Source organism: Sorex araneus, chromosome 3 (assembly GCF_027595985.1).
Source record: "Sorex araneus isolate mSorAra2 chromosome 3, mSorAra2.pri, whole genome shotgun sequence".
NCBI lineage: Eukaryota > Metazoa > Chordata > Mammalia > Eulipotyphla > Soricidae > Sorex > Sorex araneus.
In genome coordinates this window covers 180,533,073-180,557,912 of record NC_073304.1, presented here as the reverse complement: position 1 = coordinate 180,557,912, position 24,840 = coordinate 180,533,073, and the positions used below count along the sequence as shown (strand labels likewise).

General features: G+C 37.0%; 1 protein-coding gene across 6 annotated transcripts in view; it reads left to right on the top strand.

Annotated features, from left to right (window-relative positions):
* The window catches only part of CNTN5 (contactin 5), an 832,499-nt gene that overhangs the window by 175,016 nt on the left and 632,643 nt on the right, over positions 1-24,840 (top strand). For 5 of the 6 annotated variants that reach the window (XM_055129785.1, XM_055129784.1, XM_055129781.1 and 2 more), the window contains exon 2: positions 16,704-16,834. In XM_055129785.1, the coding sequence (XP_054985760.1) occupies positions 16,762-16,834 (73 nt within the window). In that variant the 5' untranslated portion in view covers positions 16,704-16,761. Of the gene's footprint in view, positions 1-16,702; positions 16,839-24,840 lie in introns of those variants that run through there. The other variant, XM_004604817.2, reaches the window with a different exon arrangement.

The following is a 24,840-nucleotide window of genomic DNA, read 5'->3' as shown; positions in this document are numbered from 1 at the left end:
TTACTTTTGGCCATTTAATTTTTTGGTAAACTTGGTCCCAAATTGTTGGGGTCTGGCCAAAGGTACAGCAGGAATTTGTGGGTATTAATTAGAAAGCCTGAAGACACCATCAGGCTGCTGAGGCACTCACCTTGCAGGTATATACGGTGCCACCAGCACCATACCCACTCAAATAGTAATTTTATCTTAATTTGGTTCCTTTCGTAATTCTTTTTTACACTTATTTTTAGGACTTTCTTAATGGTGCTTATGCTGTTTTCCTCCTATTGTTTCCTCCAAGTTTAAGCTTGCATACATTCCAATGACATCTTCAAATTTACTATTATCTTATTGGATTTTTATATTAGTAACTCATGTTGTTACTAATTCTTCATTTGAAAATGTTAGCATTATTAAATATAGATTGAAGTTTTTGTATCATTTATGTATATGAATATCAAGATGATATTCTTTTATCTTTTCCCCGTATTTTTTTTAAATTTAAATTTTATTGAATCACCATGTGGAGGGTTACATAGTTCTCAGGATTATGTCAGTTATACAATGCTCAAACACCCTTCCCTTCACCCGTGCCCATATTCCATCACCAACCACCCCATTATACCTCCCGCTTCCTCCCGCCCCCCCAGTCCCCGCCCTTGTAAGTGATAAGTTTCACTTCGTTTACGCTTTATCTTGGTTACAGTCCATGTTTCAACACATAACTCACTATTGTTGCTAGGGTTTCCCCCTAAAAAAGAAAAGACAGTCCCACTCTCAAGGAAGCATTTGATGGCTCTCCATTGCTGAGAATGTAGAGATATTAAGTCCCGCTGTTTGTTACATAACTTTTCTATTTTTTCCCCCCTCGTCCCGCGCCACCGAGATCACACCTGTTTAGTAATCACCACGCTGCCTGACAAAGGGAAAACAAACCAAAAAAGATGGTTATTTCCCGTTATCAGCCGGCATAGGGCTCTGGCTTAGTTGATAGTCTGGTAGAAATGTCTGCAAGCAGTTTCTGGAACCAAAAGTAATACGCTGGTATCGGCCCTGGCTCGAGATTCCATCAGCGTCCCGCTGTTCCAAGTACATAATAATTTATTCCCTTGTATCCCATTCCCATGCCACCAGGTCCGTGTGAGCTTAATGGACATCATACTATGGTTAAAGCCACGCCGCGTTTCTTCCCGAGAAAGGATATTTCTTCTCAGCTGGTGTGGGGATATGGCTTAGTTCAGTCTATAGAGATGGCTACCACTTTGGTAGCCTTCAATATTTCAGCAAAAGACTTACTATTCTTGTTAGGATTTCCCACCAAAGTCCGATCCGCTAAATAGGAACCATTTCATATTGGTGATGATTAAATGACAATAGGCTGCGCGGCCATGGCAGCGGCCTCGCGGCTTTGAATTTCTGTATAAAGTCCAGGGAAAGTACAGCCAGAAATTACACGTCGGTACAAACTTTAATCCTATTATGGTCCCCCCAAAGTCCAACCCATTACAAAGGAACCATATTGCTGATGATTAGATGACATTAGGCTGCCGCGGCCGCTCAGTTTTGGGTTTCTATATAAAGTCCAGGGAAAATTCTGCCTAAAATTCTATCGCTACAATCTTTTACCCTTCAATAAAAAACTCAGTACTATTGTTTGGAGTTCCCCCCCACGGTAAGCCCTGCCAAAAAGGAACATTTACACGTTGCTGACAATCAAGAGATATTAGGTCGCGCGGCTGTTATTGCAGCCACGCAGTTTTGGATTTCTATATGAAGTCCAGGGAAAATTCTTTTGGTAATTGCATCACTCGCTGGCAGCGCCTGGGCCAGAAACTCCGAGCACACAGTTTGGAGGCATTTTGGGGGCGCCGCTTGTGTCCAAAGTGGTTCAGTTGCCTCCGGGGTCGATCTTGCGCAGGGCCGGAAAGGGGATCTTTTCCCCATATTGTAACATATATTAATCATCATTATCTTGAAATTATTTTAGGCTAATTACAGTATGTAGAACTCTTATAGGGATGAAATTGATAAACATTTAGATTAGTTTTGGTGATTTTTTGTTTTTCTGTTTTCTATGCAGTATTTTAAACATAATGCAGAATTATTATAGAGATTCAAAACTATTGCTATTAAATGTTATACTTTATTATGTTCTACTTTGTTCTGTTGAATTTTAGACCTTGGTGTGGATAAGGCCTAGTTGTTATTCTGTTAAAATGGATCTGTATTAGTTTTACCTCACCTTTAGAAAGTTTTTGTGCACACCTGGCAAGTCCTCAGGGCTTTTTCCTAGTTCTGGGCCTCCAGATCACTTATTACAGGGCTTAGGGAATGATATGTTATGCCAGGGGTTGAATGTAGGATGTCCACGTGCAACTCACATGTTTACCTCTATGCTATTTCTCTAGTCTATGCAGTGCTCAAGTGGACCAGGAATAGGAAGGTTCTCTGCCCAACAACACTCACTTAAGGACTGGAGATTAAAGGGATGGTCCACAGAAGGGAGTTCCGAAAGTAGCTCACAGGGATCCAGGGCCAGGACCGGTGATGCTAAGGCCTCTCCAGGTGACATGTGGAAGAAAAGGCTGTGTCTATAATTGATTCCTTGGTACCACTGGACTCTCTTTGCCCTTGTTTTCTAATTCTAGTCAAATGATGTGCTTTATTTTTATATAGGAAGGCTGTTCTTTTTTTCTTTTTTCTCACACTTTTGTTAGGATTTGGTTTTAGGATTTTTTATCACTTGTATGTATCACTTGAAGTCCCGTTGATCTTCGATTTGCTCGAGTGGGCACCAGTAACATCTCCATTTGTCCCTGTCACGAGCTAGTGTAGCCCAATGATACCTGCTTGCTCCAGGAACAGAAAGAACCTCAAATTGTTCATTCAGAGATTGGACGAAGAAATATGACCATCTAGTTGGTGGGCGGCCACGAGGTCATCTGACATCCCGTGGAATCCAGTCGGTAACAGCTCTAGTCCAACGGTCATCTCTGAATCGCATTACATGACCGGCCCATCTGATTTTTGTCGCCTTGGCAAACGAGACAGCATCCCTGATTTTTGACCGTCGACAGAGGTCAGAACTCTGGATTCCTTATCTCACTTGAGTGAGACATGATATTCCCAGCATAGCTCTTTCGATTCCTCTTTGGGATACCCTAATAGCATTTTCATCCTGCTTGCGTAGGGCCCAGGTCTCTGAGGCATATGTTAGTGCAGGAAGAACGGTGGAATCAAAAAGATGTGCCTGGAGTCAGAGGTTCTTCGTTCTCTTAAGCACCTCTTCGACGCTCTTGAAGGCATTCCACTGCTCTCTTCCTCCTGCGTAGTTCTGGCACCAAGTCATTCCTCATGTTGATTTCTCAACCGAGGTACACATAGCTGCTGCATTCAGAGATGTTCGTTCCATTGAGAGCAAATGGAGTTTCAGGCACCAGTTAGTTTTTCATGAATATCATCTTGTTGAGATTCAGCTGCAATCCGACCTTTCCACACTTGTGGTCGAAGTCGGCCAGCATTTGTGGCACTTGGCTAATGTTTGTCATTATGAGAACGATGTCATCAGTGAAGCGGAGGTGGTGTAATTGCCGACTGTCTATCTTCACTCCCATTCCTTCCCATTCCAGTCGTCGCATGATGTTCTCAAGGGTGGCACTGAAGAGTTTCGGTGAAATGGTAACACCTTGCCGCACCCCTCTCTTTACATCAATGATCACCTCCTTGTAGAATGGTGAGATCCTGGTGGTGAATCCACAATACAGCTCGAGGAGGATTTTGATATACTGAGTTTGAATGCCCTGTTTGGCTAGGGCTCCGATGACCACCTCAGTCTCAACAGAATTGAAGGCCTTCTTTAAGTCGATGAACGTTAGAGCGGCATCTTGAACTCTCGAGAAACTTCAATGAGTTTGGTCACTGTGTGGATATGGTCTATCATGCTGAATCCTCTTCGAAACCTGGCTTGCTCGCATGGTTGTCCTTCATCTAGTGTTCTGCCTATTCTATTCAGGATGACACGAGTGAACAACCTGTAGACGACAGACAACAGGCAGATTGGGCGATTGTGTAGACCATACAAAGAAAAGTTCAGGTGTGAAAATTCTTAGCTCTCAACAAGAACTTGAGGAGGGGCAACGTTTCATCTTAAAGATCTACCAGAGAACAGTTTCCCCATATCGGTAATGGGAGGGAGGATGGAATGAAGGAGCAAGTCCTGGCACAGGAGAAAGAGACTTCTCATACATATCTACCAGGTTTTCTTGAGATATGTTTGTCCATTTCCCCTGTACTATTAGGGCAAAGTCTAGAGACCCCAAATTTTTGAATAATAGGTTTCTATAATCATGATTGTTTTGTCATAAGTTGCTCCTATAAGTTCCTTACAAGGCAATTCTTGAAATTTATATATCCCTGAAATGCATTTTTATTAAATGAAAAATATTATTTTTTTTCTTTTTGTGACACATCTAATGCTGATGCTCAGATGTTTCTCCTGGTTCTGCACTCAGGAATTACATCTGGTGGTGCTCCGGGGGATTGTGTGGGATGCCAGAGATCAAATCCAGGTCGTCTGTTGGCAAGGCAAATGCCATCCCTGCTGTACTATGAGTGCTGACCCCAAAGGAAAAAAATTGTTTTGATATTTTTCAATAGTATACATAGAAATAAATGAAAAGTCAAAAACAGAAACAAATATTCAGACTCAGATAACAAAATGATTAGCAGAGCTGGCTGGGAAGAGCAGGTTGAGGGGATTGTAAGAAAATAGTTTGGGGACAGATCCTTTGTGGTGAGGGGGACATGATACATGGATGGAGATGTGAATCTGTCTGTGCTCCTGAGGGATTGTCAACCAGCTTGCATCAAAAAAGTAGATAAAGTAAAGAAATCTTATGTAATAGTTGTGACTTTTGGTATAGAGTTCTTTTCAAAATGTCTAGCCTTTTGGGTCAGCAGGATTTTCTAGTAGGTAAGGCAATATGATAAATGGTTTCCCCGAACACTGAAAGGATTGACTCCTGAGCACAGAACCTGAGTAAGGCATGAGCACCTTCAGATGAGATTTTTAATTTTTATAAAATCAAAAATAAAGATAGGACAAAATTGTAAGTATTTAGTCAATCTAGTTAAAGGGAAGAAAAAAGAAAAGGAGGGAGAGAGAGACAGACAAAGACAGAGACAGAGACAGAGAGAGTAGAGAGAGCTATGTATTTTAATAGAGAGGGTAAAGAGAGATAAAATAGAATGTGCAGAGCTATTCAAAATACACAACACCCAGTTTTCTATAGACAGCCCAGTCTTTCCTAACACATTGTCCAGGGTTGCAGGACTTTTATTTTTTGTGTTGTTGTTCCTACTGTTGATGTTTTTCCAAGGATAGTAGGGTCAACAAACATAAAAATGTAAACCAAACAAGCTTAAAAAGCTACATATGGTATCACTTTAGAAGAATAATTTCATAAATGTAGGTCATGATTCAGGAGCAAAAGTAAATTATTTTGTAATAAGTAAATCGTTATGACCCAATTTTAGCTTGAATTACTTGTAGTTTGACATATCTTCACTTTCATTATTACAAAGGTAGAATTATTAATCCATTTCTATTTGAACCTCTATAAGTTCCACTAATTTATTCTAGATTCAAGACTTCTGTACACAGCTAAAATATGCTAAAAAGGTGTTAACATTTAAACAGAAGGAAAACTTGCACCAATGTTATGAAAGTGGAAATTATTTAATTAGGATTTTATTAGAATTCTCCCTGTTTAGAAGCTGAAGTGATAGTAGAGTGGATAAGGAGATTGCCGTGAATGTGACCGACTCTGGTTTAGTCCCTGGCACTCCACATGGTTCTCCGAGCACTGTCAGGAGTGATCCCTAGATGCAGAGCAGCTAGTAAGCCCTGAGCACCACCGGGTATGGCCCTAAAGCAAACAAACAACATTCTTCCTATTTAGATGCATTTAATTTACTACATAAACTGCACCATGTATATAAAACAACATGCCTTATTTCATCTTGAAGTAAACCTTTTAGGAGAAAACATGTACTTTCTAAAAGAAAGACTGATTCACATAAAATTAAGATTCACATTTTATTCTTTTTTTATTATAAAGATCATTTACCAAAGCCCATTTAGATTGTATCTGTAATAAAAGACAACTACAAAGCACATCACTGTCATCCCGTTGCTCATCGATTTGCTGAAGTAACGCCTTCATTGTTAGACTTTTTGTTACTGTGTCTGGCATATAGAATACACCACAGGTAGCTTGCAATGCTCTGCTGTGTGGGCAAGATACTCTTGGTACCTTGCCAGGCTTTCCAAGAGGGGCGGAGGAATCGAACCCGGATCAGCTGAGTGCAAGGCAAGTGCCGTACCGCTGTGCTATCGCTCAAGCCCACAAAGCACATACTGAATTTAATAATTTTCTTCTAAAATAGTAAATATTTTGTTTGCAGGATTATATTACAATTTAATACCACTCTGTTTTAGTCTAGTCTGGACTTTATTGCATGAATAAGGAATTTGTCTCTAAGGAGATAGTACGTACAATCTAAAATTAGTCAAAACTTGACTCTAAATAAGGAAGGTGAAGATTCTCTCTATTTTAGGAATCTAGACACCTGATTCACAAAGTAGGTATGAATTTATATGAATCCAATTAGTGTTAGAAATATGTGAGTTGTGAAAAGCCTTTGACCATGTTATGATATAATAAGCTAATTTAAAGATCCAGTTGGGGGGATGGAGTGATAACACAGCGGGTAGGGGATTTGCCTTGCACGCAGCCGACCCAGGTTCGATTCCACCATCCCATATGGTCCCCTGAGCACCGCCAGAAGTAATTCCTGAGTGCAGAGCCAAAAGTAACCCCTGTGCATTGCCAGGTGTGACACCAAAAGCAAAAAAAAAAAATCCAGTTGGTATCCAGTTTGTGAACAAATACTTAATAATTTGAATAATTCAGGTTTTGAAGGCATGTATATATCTCATGGAATAACATGAGAAATGTCATGGTGCAAAAAATTTCTGAAAAATCATTCAGCTTTGTCAATAATGAGACTATTGAACTCCAAAAATAATACTTTGTATGCAGTTTGAAAGAAAGATTAAATCCTGTTATTCTACTACATGAAGAATTTTGAGTTGCTTTTTTTAAAATTCATTTCATGAATATGGATTTTTCATGCCACGTGTAGTTGGATATATATCATCTCATTCCAAATGGCTTATTTCACAAAATAACCAGTTTTAACTGTTTCATTGGTGACTGATTTTACTTTCATCATCAAATAGTAATAAAGAGTATTTAATTTCTGGGCAGAGGAAAGAGAAGACTCATCATTCATTGGAGCAATATTGGAAGGAAATTGAAGTTGGAATGAAAAATCTAAGTAATTAATAGGCACATAGCCAAAGGAATAGATTATACACACTGTTACTATTAGTTAACAGTGGGAAGGAGAAGAGGAGACAGAGATAAGAGTGAGAAGAAAGAAAGACAGGGAGGGGAAGAAAAGAAAAGTGGAAAGGGAGGAAGAATCTCTAATATTTCAGATTTCTCTGCTTTCAAAGAGTGTGCACCATAATTTGCTATGAAAAGTATAAGTTAAAAAAGATATGAAAATGGCCTCATCAAAGATTTGTTTTATTCCCTGAAAGATATTTGTGTGTTCTGTATTATTTGGGTTTGAGTTTGGGGGCCACACTCTTTGCATCTAGGGCTTACTCCTCCTTCTGCAGTCAGGGATCACTTCACCTCTGTCTGCTTGGGATATGGGTTGCTGGAAGGTTGAACCCGGGTCAGCCTCATGCAAGGCAAAACACTGTCCCCGCTACACTGTCTCTGCCAGCACCCAACAATGAGTTTTGAGCTCTTTCCATTTGTTGGATTATAGTTCTAAAGATTTTAGGTTTAACATTGGTTCATCCTTTCTCCTCTGTCTCTTCTTCTCCATCCTCCCTGCACAGAATTTGGGTTTACAGAGTAACACCGATCACAATTCTCGTAAGGCACTTCAATTTATCTTTACCTTCTCCTTTATTCTCTGCTTCACCTATATGTTAATCTCTCATTTCTCTTAATCAGAACCTGTGACTTGTAAAGTCAGATTCATCAGAGTTTGTATTTGTAAGTGAAATACTGCTTTTCTCTTTCCTTTATGTTCATTGCAGTTTACTTTAGAGCAATGTTCTCTTATAGACACAGGAAGACAGTTGATGCTATGCTCTTGTTGCTTAAGAGTTAATTGACTCCAAATAATATTTACTACTCGACATCTGTCCTATTTACTCGACTTAAGCCTCAGTTGCCCTTATTTCCTAGCACCCCAGAAGAAGGGTCTCAATGACAGACTTGGATGGGCCCAGGACCAGCTGTAAACTACCCAGACATCGAAAAGGACAGGTCAAGTGCCATAACATTTATAGTGAGTAATGAGCACAATCATGGACAAACTCTGTCATGACCCAAAAAGAAGTAACCGATACGGACCCTGCTAAGGTTACCAATGACAAACCTGACCTGAGGACTGTGATTTTTGTATATATAGTGAGATGTCCCCAGGAGAGTCACCCTTTAAGCTTAATATATCTCTTACTCTATTCGTACAAAATGATTAGGAAGATTATTAAGAAGTAAATGTAAGATGGCTGTTTAAATGGATTTGGACTAAAGAAAGGAGAAATAAGGCCTTAGATGAAATTTCCTCTTCCTCTGGATCTCCTAGCAGGATGAGATTTTGTCTTAGACCCTTCCCTCAGAAGGAAGGGCTTTATATATGTTGATTGTGCTACCTCACCTAGGTGTAATTGCTTCCCCCCCCCAACCTTTGATGTTTTTCTCTTAACTAACACTGGGAAACAGGAATGGGACAGTGTGTGAGACTGGAAGAGGGACACAGTGAGACTGGAATGGGGCAGTGGGAGACTGGAATAGGGCACACAGTGAGAATGGAAAAAATAAATGGACAGAGACTCAAGAAAGACCCCAATAGCCATTAGAGATACAGCACTGTGAAATGTTGCCTCACAAAGGTCTGAGCTGGAAGACGCCCAGAGTATTGAATTGAGGGCTGGCACTAGGTTAGCAGGATTCTTAAAGACAGAAAGATGTCCTTGATACTGGTTTAAAATGTGGGAATGTGCTTTTCTAAGAGACATCCTGGAAATGCTTATTTTGTTCTGAATTCCATTTTGAGTATTGACACAATAAAAATGGGGAAATGATGTTGTCTATACCAGTGAAAGTGGAATAGACTTTAAGTCATAGAAGAATGAGTATAAAGGAATATCAGATGATGTTTGGGGCTGAAGTCATTCATAAATGACTTCAAGTTAAAGTTTCAGAGCATTTTTTTACAAGATTAACCAATGCCTTAGTTCATAACAATTATTTTTTTATATAAAGGAAAAATATATGTCATATATTTTTGTTTGTTCATGAATGTTTTATTTTTTAATTGATTTTTATTGAAAACAACAGGTTATAGCTTAAAGGACAGGATGAAATAAGAGAGAGACAGAGAGAGAGATTAGGAAGCTGCTTTCTTAGTTCAGGAGATAAAAGTGCCAGAATAACAATTAGCATTGAATATGGGAAAGAGGATCCACATTTGTCAGCTATTTCTGAGTTATATCCAGATTTTAGAAAATAATTACGATAAAATAGCTGGAATTCAAAAATAGGTGTCAAGAAAAATCATGTAGTGTTTATGATATGTAATTTAAAAATCAAAGCCATAAGATAAATTGATATTGCAAAGAAGTAGAAGATTTATGGTTGTGTGAAATAAATGATATTGAGAAGTCTAGTAGATGTTCTGATGGTTATATTGATCAGACACTTAGAAACTTTAAAGATGAATATTAGGAATTGGCCATTGATGTTGGTAATTAGAGGGTTAAGGGGAATACAGTGATTGTATGTATATGGAAAGTATAGCTTCTTTTCATAATTTCTCATAAATTAGAAAATTATGTAACCTTAGGAAGAGAAATTTTGATAGAATGGTACAAATTGTAGGAAAGTAAATTGATGCATTTACTTTTTTAATATATAAACTCTGTGCATATATGGATGACACAGACATGGCATCTCAACTTAGGAAAGTAATGTATATGATCTCTGTCCTCTAATAGAATGATCAAGGGAAGATAGGCTATATTTTTTTCTAGGAGATACCATTCCTATTTTCTGGTTATATGCTCTCATGAACAATATTTTTTTCCCACAAGAAAGTGTCACAAACTTTGCTCCAAGGCCAATGGCATCCTTCTGTGGGTGCTGGCAGGTTGCACAGTGAATTGCCATTTCCAGATTGTAATAGATGATTACTGTGAATGACAGAAATTGTGATGCCAAGTTCATTTGTGGTCTGAAAGTCCCTGGAATGCCAGACCTGCACACGGGCATATTTTCCGGTCCCTCGATTCCCAGGCACTGAATCAGACAGTCAGATCTGAAAGGAAAAGGTCTGTTCAAATTCTATAGACATTTGTGTAGTACATTCTTGAGTTTCTTGAGAATTAGACACTTCATTGGCAAATCACTCCTTATATTTGGGACTTTTTCTTTAGTTGAATCTTGGAATTGTAAGCATAAAATTACAAAATTGTACATCTCTCCATCAAAGAATAAAATTTCTCCAAACTTTGATAAACTAGAAATAAGTGTTCTAGAGGATTAAATTGAAATTCAAAACTGTCTCTAAAATATATTGGGGAAACTGGAGCAATAGCACAGCGGGTGGCCAACCCAGGTTCGATTCCTCCATCCCACTCAGAGAGCCTGGCAAGCTACCAAGAGTATCCTGCCCACACGGCAGAGCCTGGCAAGCTCCCTGTGGCATATTCAACATGCCCAAACCAGTAACAAGTCTCACAATGGAGACGTTACTGGTGCCCGCTCGAGCAAATTGATGAACGATGGGACAACAGTGCTATAGTTGTACAACTCATATATTTGAGGACATTTTCAAATGGACTCTTCTCAAAGTCAGACTCTGGGGTGGAAAATTGGGGAACAAAAGGCAATTCAGGCTCTTTTCCCTGTGACATGTGTTTATGCATTTTAGACATCTGAACCAGAATATTCTAAACCCCTAGCTTGATCTATAAGGTTGAAATTACACTTTTAAAAAACAGATTATAAAAACAAGCATAAACAAGCCCATACAAACTCAGCCTTTCACTCAATGTGGAGCAAATCCCTTGTTTCAATAAAGAGCAGCTGGAGGGAAAGTGAGAGTAGGACTCAGCTCCTAGACATGTCTAAAGAGATGATCAGGAGCTCTGGCGGCCAGCCAGACTGCTGGGCTGTTTTTCATGGGTGTTACTCCACTGACAGTACCTCCCTGACTCTTGGACCTTGACCCCAGAACTGCTAACAGCTGTCATGCCACTGGTGGAAAGGCAGGAGAGACCTTTTTTTTTTTTTTCAGATTTAGTTGCTCTCAAAGATTCTCAGAAGCTTAAGAGAATTAAGACAGTGAAAGCACAGTTGAGCTTGCTATCTCTTTTGTGAAGAATTTTGCCGCGATACCTGAAAATCAGTTTTGTTCTGTGACATTGCACTTAGCGGAGATGCATTCTTTCTTTCAAGGTAAAGGACACATATGATCAATGTGTGACAAATGGCTGTAACAAGGTCGGTCTGAGAATTCATGAGTTTGTTAAAGGAAGTATTTTAGCAACTGAGGCTATGCTCAGTTATTTGCTACTGGCATCCTGTATCACCCATCATTGAAGATGGCACACACATACACACACACACACACACACACACACACACACATACACACACAATGAAAGTAGAAAATTCTAGTTATCCTGAAACTGGATGGCATTCTTAACTAATGGTGACAGATGTAACAGTAGGACTTCGAGTGCTGTCTGCTAATGGCCAAACTGCAGGGTGTCTGAAACTGAGAAAGGTCAGGAGAAAGTAAGAAAGGAGAAAGGAATGTGAGAAAGGAATCCACATGATCAAAGATGAGATGTAGTTTTAGAGAGGTTTCATTTTGGAACACTCCCAGGTTTTCTTGGTGTCTTGTATTATTCCTGGCATATGATGTGTCATAGCATTTGGACATACTCAAGGGAGTCAAAAGTTGAAAGGTTACAAATTATTATTACTATCAGGTTTCCTCTATGTACTGGTAACTCTTTAGTACATTGCATTTTTATATTAAGGCTTAATATAAAAGTGTGTGTGTGTGTGTGTGTGTGTGTATGCCATCTTCAAAAATTTCTTGCCATTTTTCTGTTGCAAGTCTTTTGGACTTGCAAAAGGGAAAGATTCTTTAGCTAAACATAAATTAATTTTCCTGAATTGGAAGATATTATAGGAACTATTGGGTAATAGTTTATTAATATAAAAAAGACCCTATAAATATTTTTTCACAAATACTTTATAGCACATGATTTTTAAAAAATCTGTACTTATAATTTTGCAGTTGAGTTGTCTCAGCTTTCACCTGAATATTTTGGTTTTGTAATTTGAGTATAATTTTTTTAATTTTAGATATTTCAAATATTCCACATAAACAATGAGCAAAACTATTAAGTAGTATGAAATTCAAAAACGTAAGTGGGACATTTGATAGAGAAGAGAAGAGAAATCTATTAAGAATTTAATAAAATCAATGGAAACAGGAAAGGGAGAGAAAAATCTATAAATACAATCCAGCCAGAGTGACAGATCTGTTTTCTTTATTTATAATCTAATGTCCAAAGAAATTATGAAAACTATTTTATTTTGTATAGTTATCAAGTGACTAGATTAACTATGCCAGCTCATAATTCCAGAAATATTTAGGATTAACAATGCCAGCTCATAATTTCAGAAAAAAATTAATGCAGTCGCCCTGCACATGCTCAAAAGCAAAAGCATCAGAATAGCTCCTTAAAATCACATTTGATGTTGAGGAAATAAAATTAATTAATTAAATATGATAGCATTGATTTAGCGTAGACATTTCAAGAACTTTTGTGAATCAAATGTATGTATTTATTATTTATTTATTTATTTTGCAGTAAACTCAATTGGGAGATAGAAACTTTGGGGGCAAAAAAAAGAGAAAGAAACGTGAATCATGCAAAGAGTCCACAGGAAAGTCTGCACATTTTTTCTGTTTCATTGCTAATGAGTCATTTTCACCTGACTCCTGCTCCCACAGGCTCCCTGGAAGAAGCAGCTGTCAGCCTCCACAGCTGAATGGGTTTGGTACCAGACAGGTGGCAACAGAGTGGGGAAGAAACCATGTCAGTGGGATGTAGTTAATCTGGAATTAGGATGATACACCTGGTCTCATTAAGATTTGACTGCATGTTATAAATGACTGACTACAATATAATCAATTCTTAAAAGTAGAGGTTTTAAATCTTCCTGAAGTAAGAAATAAGAATAGTTGGAATTAATATAATATGTAACAAGTCTTCTACACAGTATTGGAAAATAAAGTCCATTTAGAAATTATAGTTTTATATTTGTCCATAGAAAAATTTCCTGAACGATGCTACTCTGAAGAATTCTAGCCTTTGCTTACTCTGGAACCTTCTCTGTGTGTTGTGAGGTCTCTAAAATCATCCATTTTGACATCAGTAAAACAAGGCTGAATCTCTTATGACCTAATATATTTGGATGGGTTTATTAGCCATTATATTTAATGTATGTGGAAATTTGAAGGCTAATATCATATTTAATATTTATCTCATGGATTATTTTTAATTTTCACAGTAGTCTGAAGATCAAGTGTAAGTTCCTTAGTGCAACAAACAAGATTCCTATCCACTACTCAGTTTATTTCCTTGACCATGAATAGGCATGAATCAGATCCTTCATGCCTGATTCGGTTGTTTCCTTCATCTGACAAGTGGCATCCTCTGAAATCCTGCCCGGAGTGCTCAGTAATGCACTGGGTACCTTCTGTTTGATGCGCAATGCAGCACTGACCTCATTACTGTGCTCTTCACAAGGCTCTGGCACTTCTGCACTCTTCCTCTCTCACTCATCATGCTTAAGGCAGGCCTTTATCTTGTTCACCCTTGAACTTCAATAGCTAGCACAGTGTGGAACACTAAGTGAGATAGAAAGTTTGTTTAGTATTAAAATCAATCTGTTGCATGCATGATGTAAAGTTCAGAAGCATAAATAGGAAAAAAAACACTCATCTTCTATCATTTGTCTGCTTTTCAATTTGAACTATTATTCTGGTATGGTATGAATAATATTTTTAAGTGAGCCCAATGTGTTGAAGAATGACCAATTCAGTGAAAACTATTTGTTTAAGCAAAGCTGGTCAAGTAAGTGGATAACATGCAGTTTTAGAACATATGCAGATATTAAATAATCATGATGTGATAAATCAGCTCAGGAGTGAAGCACAGTGAGCTATCAGAAGAGACCACATTTGTGTGACTTATTTTGCTACAGAGATGATGGTATCATTTAATGAGAATGAGGACTTGGAAAGATGACATCGTTTTCTACTTCCTGGGAGGTGGGAGAGAAGGTGAACACAAGAGTATGTAATTCCTCGTTTGTGTTACTTTTGTGATGACTTTGAGAGCACCATGGGGAAGAGGGTTTTTAATTTGAAAGTTATTTATGTGTACATGAAATATTGAAGTAATGTATTATCAGTAGGAGTTATCATGTAGCAGTTTAAGCTGGTCGGATAGCACTCAAGAATCATACACTTAATGGACTTATAGAAAACTCTCATCCCAGAAATGCAATGTCGAGAATGAAGGTAGATATTGCTGGGAAAAAGAGTTATTTTAGGTATGAAAATGGAGAAAGAAAATAGTCATATCTGTTTTGAAGAGTGTAGTTGTCTGTGCCAGATTAAGATCTGGCATGATTAAAGGAAAGTGCGGTACATAGTTTTTGTGTGCATCAACTTCATTGGGCTAATGAACTGCCAGTCAGTTTTTTTCAAACATTATGCTGGGTGTGCCTAATAGGTTTCTGAAGATTACAAGAATCTATAGGCTAAATAAAACATAGTTGCGTCCCTAAGCCCGTGGGTCCTTTTGCATGTGTGCTGTTACTTTCCCCCTGCCTGAAACATTTCAGACTTGAACTGAAGCTTTGATTCTTCTTGTTCTAGAGCCAGTCAACCCATAGAATAGAACTATATGGAACTAGACCATTGTGTTCTCCTCATACACACAGTCTAGTCTTCATAACCAGTCATAAACTAGGCAGACTCTCCAGAGTCTCTTAGAGCTTTCAAGTATTAGAAATTTGAAATTTCTCTATTTCTTGTTTGCTTCTGTAATCATGGAGCCATTCATTGTGACACATAATACATAATAAAATTATACACATGCATTAATATTAATGTTTACATAAATTATTTAGAGAGCATGGATATAGAAAGAAACTATTTAACATGGAAGTGATAAATATATTTTTACACAGTTAAGGATAAATCACTAAAGAAAGCTGTCATTTCTGATGTGAGAATAATACAATAATGCTCACTCCTGTCACATCTGTTCGACATGTATATTATATTTAATTCCACATATCAAGGCATCTCTTAGTTTTATTTTATTGTTTTATCTTGGTTCGGGAGTCACACAGCACTGTGCTCAGGGTTTACTTCTGGATCTTCTCTCAGGAATAACTCTTGCTGGGACTTAGGGATTCATACAAACATCTAATCTGTTGACTCTCATCCTGCTCCCCTTCTTTTTAGGAATTGTTTAAGTTTGTTATGTTTCTATTTCTTCTTTGACACACTGATTTTTCAGAAATGTGTGGTTTATTCTCCATGTTTGAGTTTTTAATTTTTCTTTAATTGATTCTAGTGTATGCCATATCAGTTACAATATATATTTCATATGATTTCAATCTTAAGTTTATTAATACTTATTTTGTAGCCTGTCACATTATCTATCCTCAATAATGTTCCAAGTCCTCTTGAAAAGAATGCATATACTACTTCCATTGGATAGAATGTTAAGTCCATTTCTTTTAATATGTAGCTTAAGCTCATGGTTTCATAATGATTTTACGTATAAATGATGTGCTAAATGTTTAAGCTATTGAACTTTTAGTTAACACATAATTTATCAACAACAATTAAATCCATTTATTTAATTAGAAATGCTGGGGCCTGGAGAGATGGCTCAAATAAATGGAGCACACGCCTTGCATGCTTGAAGTCCTGAGTTCAGTCTTGAGCACCATTTGACCCGCTGAGCACAGCAAGGTTAGTGGCCCTGTATGGCCACTAACGATACTGGGCTCCATGTGGAACCACATCCCTAGTCACTGAAGCAGTAAGCCTTCAATGATGAGCTCAGTATCTCCAGAATGGCTCCCAAATTCCTGCTCAGAAACCCCTCACTTTCAAAACAGTGTTGTTTTTAGTATATGTTGATATGAACTAGCAGCATAAAGTTCTATGTGTAACTAAGTAGAACATGAATAGAAAACATCTGTTGGACTGTGGAGATTGTTCAAGGGCTCGGTGATATGCATGGGCCACCCAGAGTCCCAGTTACCACATGAAATAGCCAGAATAGCCCCAACACCATGGGACACCATGGGGGAGGCCCAGGAGACAAACAACAGGACAACAAAATTTTCTTTCCACTGTTAAGAAAATTTTCTTTCTTTTGTTAACAAAATTAGGCTTTTCAAATTATGCACAATGGGAAGAGAGATCACTTGCTGCTAATAGCACTCACCTTTTCTTTCTAGGTATCCTTCAAAGATTGTCATTTACTGGCCTTGAGGATCCATTCTGAGTCATTTTTGTATGTCTACTGCAAAAGGATATCTTTACAGAAACTTCTTCCTCTTTGGCATTCTGGATTTGGACCTAGTTTCCAGTAAGTAAGTACATGTCTTCTTTTATTAATCTATGCAAAGTCAAGAGGAAGATCAGTGGAAAATAAACAGAAAATCTTGTTTGATTTCTGGAGCTCCTTAACAATACTTCAGTGTGTTAAAGTTTAATATTTTCTCAAAATAGGTGTTTTAAGTTGAAGATATCTTAGGTTGAAGATTGTATCATTACCCACAGTTTACAGTATTCTGAAGATAATAGTGAAACGAAGAGTACTAAAATTAAACATTATTTTGCCTGCTTGCATTTTTATTTTGATGTAAATTTGGCAAATTCATGAAGATTATATAAAATTGCTGTAAGAAAAATACTTAGATGTAATCTGATTTCCTCCAATAGCATATAATGTGCTAGTAGAAAAATCGTATGCCTTTTGAAGGCCTGATTTTGAGGACAGAATTTCTGTTACATAAGCAGGATGTTGTAGGCAGGAAAAGGTTGAAAGGCCGCCAGGGCAGGGAATCTCACAGAGGAAACAGCCTTTTGTTCAGCTGCTCAGCATTCTTGTATATATATATATACCTTAACTGAAAGTCTTCCTGGGGGCCAGAGAGATAGCGCAGCAGGTGTGGAACTTGCTTTGCGCTTCCAATGCAGGTTTAGCCCTGGCATCTCCAGGATCCCCTGAGCATAGCCAGGAGTGATCCCTGAACATGGAGCTAAAAGTAAGCCTTGAATAGAGCCAGGTGTGCTCCCCCCAAACAAACTAAATTATTTTTCAGTAAAATCTATCATCATATAATTTAATATGTTCTTGAAAATTCATGAAATATTAATGAATATGTCAGTACATATTACTAAGTGGGAGCTAACAGATCATCTCACATCTATTGCATTATTTTTCTATGTTGTGATGTATTTTTAGATATTCAACAAAGGAGGTCAGTCTGTCACTGTCACTGTCATCCCATTGCTCATCGATTTGTTTGAGCGGGCACCAGTAACGTCTCTCATTGAGAGACTTATTGTTACTGTTTTTGGCATATCCAGTACACCTGGGTAGCTTGCCAGGCTCTGCCTCGAGGGCTGAAAGGTGAACGCCCAACCGCTGTGCTATCGCTCCAGCCCGGAGGTCAGTCTATTTGGGATTTTTAGTGATTTTCCTATTCAATCAATACTTATAAAATATTGGCAATATCATACCACAAGCTACTACATACCTATCCTCTAACTGAATCAATTTATTTTCGTTGATTAAAATATTGTAAGGGGATTTAAGGAAATATCTCAAATAGAACACACAGCTGTGGTGTTCAAAACAGCCCAAATCTAGGTTTTATACCCTGAGCACCACTGACCATGTGGCCCAAGCTCTGCTTTGTGTCTACACACACACACACACACATACACACACACACACATACACACACACCCCAATATTGAAAATGTTATATGATATTTTACTTGGTCTAGATCTTGTTTTCAGTGTCTTAACCATTATAGTCATAACTAAAGTGAAATGATTACAACTAAAGTTGGGAATATATTTTCAGAAAGTGTAAGTTCCACTGGTTATAGTAACGTTCAAGAAGGTCAGTGCAGAAAATCTCACTTTTCTAGCATCTTTCATTTTATTAAATTAAATTATTTTGTCATTTTTATTGAGGATATAAAATGTACCAAATATTCTTGAATTAGTCCTATAGGGGAAAAGCCGTAAAATGAGTATTTCCCATATTCCCATGTACTCTCATTTTGTGGAGAAAAAAAATAAGTGGTAAAAAATATCTGACCATGAAATCTCAAACCATAGAAAAGAATAAGTCCCATAACAAGTCCATTTCTAGATTTTTAACAAATGTTGGTTAATAGTCTGTTACAACACAAATTGTTTCAGAATTTTTGTATAAATTATAATAGCAATCTGCACCTTAATAAATTAAACTTTATATTAACTTGCTACTTCTATGTCTGTGCATATAAGTTATATGTAGGTACCTTAATTGAAACTTGTTGTGTTAGAAGCGGTGTATTTATGGGTTTTCTGACATTTTCAAAAAAAGACAGCTGAATGCAACAGAGCATCTGTAGGTGAGTGGATTTGTATCTAATGCTTCCTTCCAGATGGATGATGGATAGGCAATTTAAATTTATGGTAGGCATATCAACAGATGGAAATAGAATGGGGTAAATATCTTTGCCACCTGTGAACTATTGCATTCTTTCATTTATCAGCAGAAATGTATTAAATTCACATAGTTCAAAGAACTCTAATTAAAGTTTGAGAAGGAGACTGTTTTTGTCAGCCTTTAATAAATCTATGCTTTAAGCCCAAGATGTAGAGTATTTAAGTGTGCAGGGAACCTCGAGAAGCAGGTTGCCAGAACACAGTTCAGTCTTGTTATGTCACTCTTGTTATTGCTCTGCTCAACTAATTGAAAAGCATATTGGTAGAATAGGAAGCAATTGAAATAAATGAGACAGACAGAGCACTCCAAAAAGACATAAGTGGATTAGAATTGATGAATCTGATGAGAATGTCACTTTAAATAAAGCCCCATTTCATTCATGTACTTGCACCTAATCTGTCACTACAACTACCAAAAAAAATCTAGAGAGACACTGACAGTTTCATATTAACACAGTTGAAGAGATTTCTTCCATAATAAGAGGCAACATATATTAAAAGGGGTCATGAGTTCAGCCATTGAGAATGAAATGTTTCACTCAATAACTTATACAACCCTATCCAGTTGTCATTGGCTCTGTTCCAAGAGAAAGAGCTTCATTCCATTAGAGATGAGCCCTAGTGACTATAAGTTTATAGATTTCAAAATTTCTCAGAGTTCTCATAACCAAATAAAAGGGATAATAAATGGAGGTATTGATACTAACCATTAGTATCAATGAATGCAGTCATAGAAAACTAACACTACCAAAATAGAGATGTTCTTCGAGTTGCAGAACTTTAATTTTTAACTTAGTTACTTGAAAATGGAGTAGAAATTCTAAAGAAAAAATTATTTTACATGCATTAGTTGCAACAAATGTATACATTAAAGCATTGCTATTTGCAATAACATTTTAATATGCAAGTGTTTATCAGAAATAATATTTAAAGAAACCATGTGTTTAATATGTGTTTAATATGCAGATACTTGAATAAAGTGACCACAATAGTCTTATGTGGTAGTACAGTCAAATCAAGGGGAACACTTACTTTCTAATTTTCAAAGATACTAAACAGTTTTATCCAAAATTCTCTTTCAAAAATAAAATCTTAACTCATTTTGAGATATTTGTTACATGTATTTACCCTGTCTTTTTTCATTTATAAAATTAATTTTAGTAATAGTTGTATTTGTCTTTTTCCAGATACTGTATTTTTAATATTTTATAGGAAATTTTTCATAAAAACACCCATATTTTTAAATGAAAGTAAAAAAGTAAGTTATCAATAACTATAAAATATTATATAATTTGAAGGTGTATAGTTTTTCAAACAACATCTCTCTCTGTGTGCTATAAAGGTGGGAGAAGGTGAGAATTTTTAGCTACAAAGAACTTATCATCTTATTCATTAGAGAGGTGTTGATGAATTAATATTTTTCAGATTAGAATTTCTAGGATTGTGAAATGAAACTGAATTTGTCCATAGTAAAAAGGGAAATTAGTACTGAGTTTTCTTTCTTATTAGACTTGAGAGTGCATTGTCTCTGCAGGCCTGTTGTAAGCAAAGTTTCTCAAACTTAGTGGCCTTTGCTGTGAACAATTTCCACTTGTTTTAAAAGTGAATAATTCCTCATCTTCTGAAGGCTGTGTGAAGTTAAATTAAACCATGAATACATATTGATCTATCTGTACACACAAAGAAACATGTGTATTTGGCATTTTGTGTCTCGACCACACTGGGGGTGCCTGGGGAGCCATAGAGTGGCAGGAATAGGTGAGGATTAATGCACCAACATACGCTGCTTCTGCACTGGCTCGATGCTCTAATTATACACTCATGTAAATACTCTATAGTACTTTTTGCATTTTTAACCTTCAGACAAATAAATATTCATCATTACACAGAGGAATTTTATGTTAGAGAAATTTCAATGAAAAAATTTCAACTAGGAATCCAGAAAAATTCCTAGTATGGAGTTAAATTTTTGTCTTTCTTTGGGTCAGTGATTAAGAAAGCTCAAATGTGCATATAATGAGTTGGCAATCATGGATCAATAAGTGTTAAATAATCGTTAAAAAATGATCTACTATGCTCAGAGTTAATGTGTCAAAATCAGGAATAAAAAACCCATACGGATAATTTCTGATGATTTAACTAATTATCCTATTAGCAGTAAAGTTATACTGCAGATGGTTTCTCAGTGTTAGTATTCTGCTTTAGTAAACTTTAAGAGGCAATGTCTGGGTTTCAAAATATTTAATATTTTTATGGATGATATAATTTACTTAGGACAATCAGCATTTCTTTTTGCTTTAAAAATAAATTAAAATATTCCTCTTTTTTCCATTGTACCTTGGAAATTGATATATCTATTACTATTTTAGTAATTAGTTCATTTATTAAACAGGTAATTAACTGTTTATGAAACTTCTCTGTTGTCCACAATGTGGCAGTCTTTTGGTTAGTTTATTCCACTTTGTGAAAGGTTACAAAAGCTTTTTAAAGTAGCATTTCTCAAGGAAGGATCATTTGGTCCCCAATGGACCTTAAGATGTTCTGAGGAGGCCACAAGGGAAAACTGAATAAATGAGAGGCCATGGCACAAGACTAGGGGGTCTAGCAGGGAATAATTTGGAAGGGGTCATGGTCTGAAAAAAGGTTGAGAAACAACCTTTATGTATGATTTTATATATGATTTAAAGCACTCTTGATTTTATTATAGGGATATATTGACAAGTTAATTTTCAAACATTTATGTTTGCCTAACTGACATGTTGATTCTGACATGCTGAAGATGGAAGAAGAAATAAATAATATTTACAGTAAAATATTTTTATTAGCTATGTTGGGAACGATAGCACAGCGGTTGGGCTTTTGCCTTTCACACGGCCAACCTGAGTTCGATTTCTCTGCCCTCTTGGAGAGCCCTGCAAGCTACGGAGAGTATCCAACCCGAGCGGCAGAGCCTGGCAAGCTACCCGTGCGTATAGGATATGCCAAAAACAGTAACAATAAGTATTTCAATGAGAGACGTTACTGGTGCCCGCTCGAACAAATAGATGAGCAACGGGATGACAGTGACAGTGACAGTGACATGTCTTTATAATTTTAGAGTATGCTGACACATCAGGCTTCATTTTGGGACTTGCTTATATTACTTTCTTTTTTTTAATTTTATTTATTTATTACCCTCCCCTTTTTTTTTTGCATTTTGGGTCACACCCAGCAATTACTCCTGGGACATGCATTCAGGAATTACTCCTGGCAGTGCTCGGGGGGCGATATGGGATGCTGGGAATCAAACCCGGGTCAGCCACGTGCAAGGCAAATGCCCTACCCGCTGTGCTATTGCTCCAGCCCCTTGCTTATATTACTTTCTTAAAGCTTTTTTCTTGATATCTTTTTTATGCAATGGTGAAAATCCACCTTATAGATACCTTGTAGACTTAATCTGTAGACAATATCTTTACTTTTTTGAAATATATAACATGCTTCTCAAATAGGTCATTTATCAAAATAATTGTCTATTTCATTATTATGCTCTGACTAACATACAGCTATTTAGTTTTTTAATATACAGTAACTTTAATAGCGTTTTAATATTAAGCTAATACATGGAATGGACTCTATTAAAGCATCTCAGATTCATTTGGAATATAGAAGGTAAAAATTGCTTTTGTGTTTATATGTTATATAGCAAATCATAGTGTCCTAAGATTTCAGTGATGCGTAGCAGTAGAAATAACAAAGATGAGTACAATAGACCTTTCCATAGACTGAGTTTTTCAGATCATTTAATCCTCTCTCTTGTCTCCGGAACACTCCAACAGAGTTAATGAGAACAGATTGTCCCATCATTGTCCTCACGATAGCCTTTTTGGGTAGAAGATAAAAACACTATACAGTCAGTGCTATGGACAAAAAGACAGAGATGATGATCACTCATCAACTTTGTGCTCCTTCTCTGTGTCTCTGTCTCTCTCTGCTGATCACATATATAGCACACACAAAAGCTATGTGCTGTGATATATTGTGCCATTAGAATGGAAAGTTCAAACTATTGAGAATGAATTCAAGAGTTAGGACATCGGCACAAGCAAAACCATCCAGCACATGCAAGGACAGTGATAAAGGGCAAGTCCTTTGCTCTCAGAACATCCCAGAATCTCAGTTTCAACCACATGGAACAGTAAAGTAATCATGACAGATGGTATAGGTTGGCTTCCCAATACATGGCAGAATCAAAACTGATGTGAGAAGGTAGTTGGACTTCTAGAAATAGACACAGGCCATTCTGGAAAAAAGAGAAATGGCAGCCTCTGATATCAGCCAGAGGAACATAAGAACCACATTGACTCCACAAGCTATAGCAACTTATAAATTATGAAGTAGAAAAGATGAAAAAATACTGGGAGAAAATATTGGGTTATGGTCATTTACTAAGAAATATAGATTTTAAAATCTCTGTGTGTATGTGTGTATGTGTGTGTGTGTGTGTGTGTGTGTGTATGTGTTTTGGTGCTACACCTGGTAGTGTTCAGGGTTTACTCCTGGTTCCTTGACTTGGCACTCAGGTTCGTCCATAACAGGGCTTGGGATCATATAGAGTATCAAGGATTGAACCTGGGTCTGTCACAGGGCAAACATCTTACTCCAGTCCCTCGAAATATGTTTTAACTCAGAATACATAATAAGGTTGTGATGGCCTGTGAAAGAAATTGCCACACAATAAAATGTGGCCGATTTAAATGGAAACAAATTGTGAAAATTAAATATAACACAAGAGACTTTGTATATAAAAATTGAATATACATTCATGTGATATTTTAGATATGTTATGTTAATAGAATATATTTTAAAATTTAATTTTAGTGTTCTGTCTCTTTTAAATTTTTCTGTGACTTGCATTGGTGCTTATATATTCATATTGAGTAGGGCTAATCTAAGAAATTTTAATATTTCATATATTATTAAACTGATTATGGCAGTTAGTAATTATTTAAAATTCATGCATTCATTTCCTATCTCCAACTTAATGCAGAGCTTTTATCATCAATCTGTTAGCTATAGTGCACTTCAGGGAAAATACTTTAAAACAGTTTCTTGGACCAATTCCTTCCCTTCTAGAAAACTCAATTGTATTTTTTAACCTCAAGTTCTAGAAAAAATTTTAAAAAGTATCTATTTAATTTAATTTTATCAAAAAATTTTAGCAGGACATTTTCATTTGATAACTGGAGTGATAGCACAGCAGACAGGGCATTTACCTTGCAGTCGGCCAATCTGGATTTGATTCCTCCGTCCCTCTCAGAGAGCCCTGTAAGAGCCCTGAGAGTATCCCGCCCACATGGCAGAGCTTGGCAAGCTACCTGTGGCATATTTGATATGCCAAAAATAGTAACAAGAAGTCTCTCAATGGAGACGTTACTGGTGCCCACTCGAGAAAATCGATGAACAATGGGAGGACAGTGCTACAGTGCTACAATATGTTAATATCCTAAATGATAAACTTGAATATAATTAGTGCACTCAGAGTTGCTTGAATGACATGCTCACCCAGGTTTGCAGATAGGACCAAAACTGTTGTAGAATGTGTTAACAAATATTTATTTTGTAATTTGTTGTAAATTCCTAATTATTATCTATATTGAGAAAACCTATTCTTGTTCTATTTAATTTTAAGTCTTCCACCCACACCATTAAGAATTTAACTGAGTGCTTTCCACTGCTGCACGAGCATGATCCCAGAGGCCAACTAAACTACTTTGGGCACCAGCAGCTTGCAGAAATGTCCCTAGACTGTGAACTGAGCCACTGCCCCATGCGGCACCAGGAGGGAAGGGTTTTTCTCTCTCGGCTTTTCTATTTTATGAACA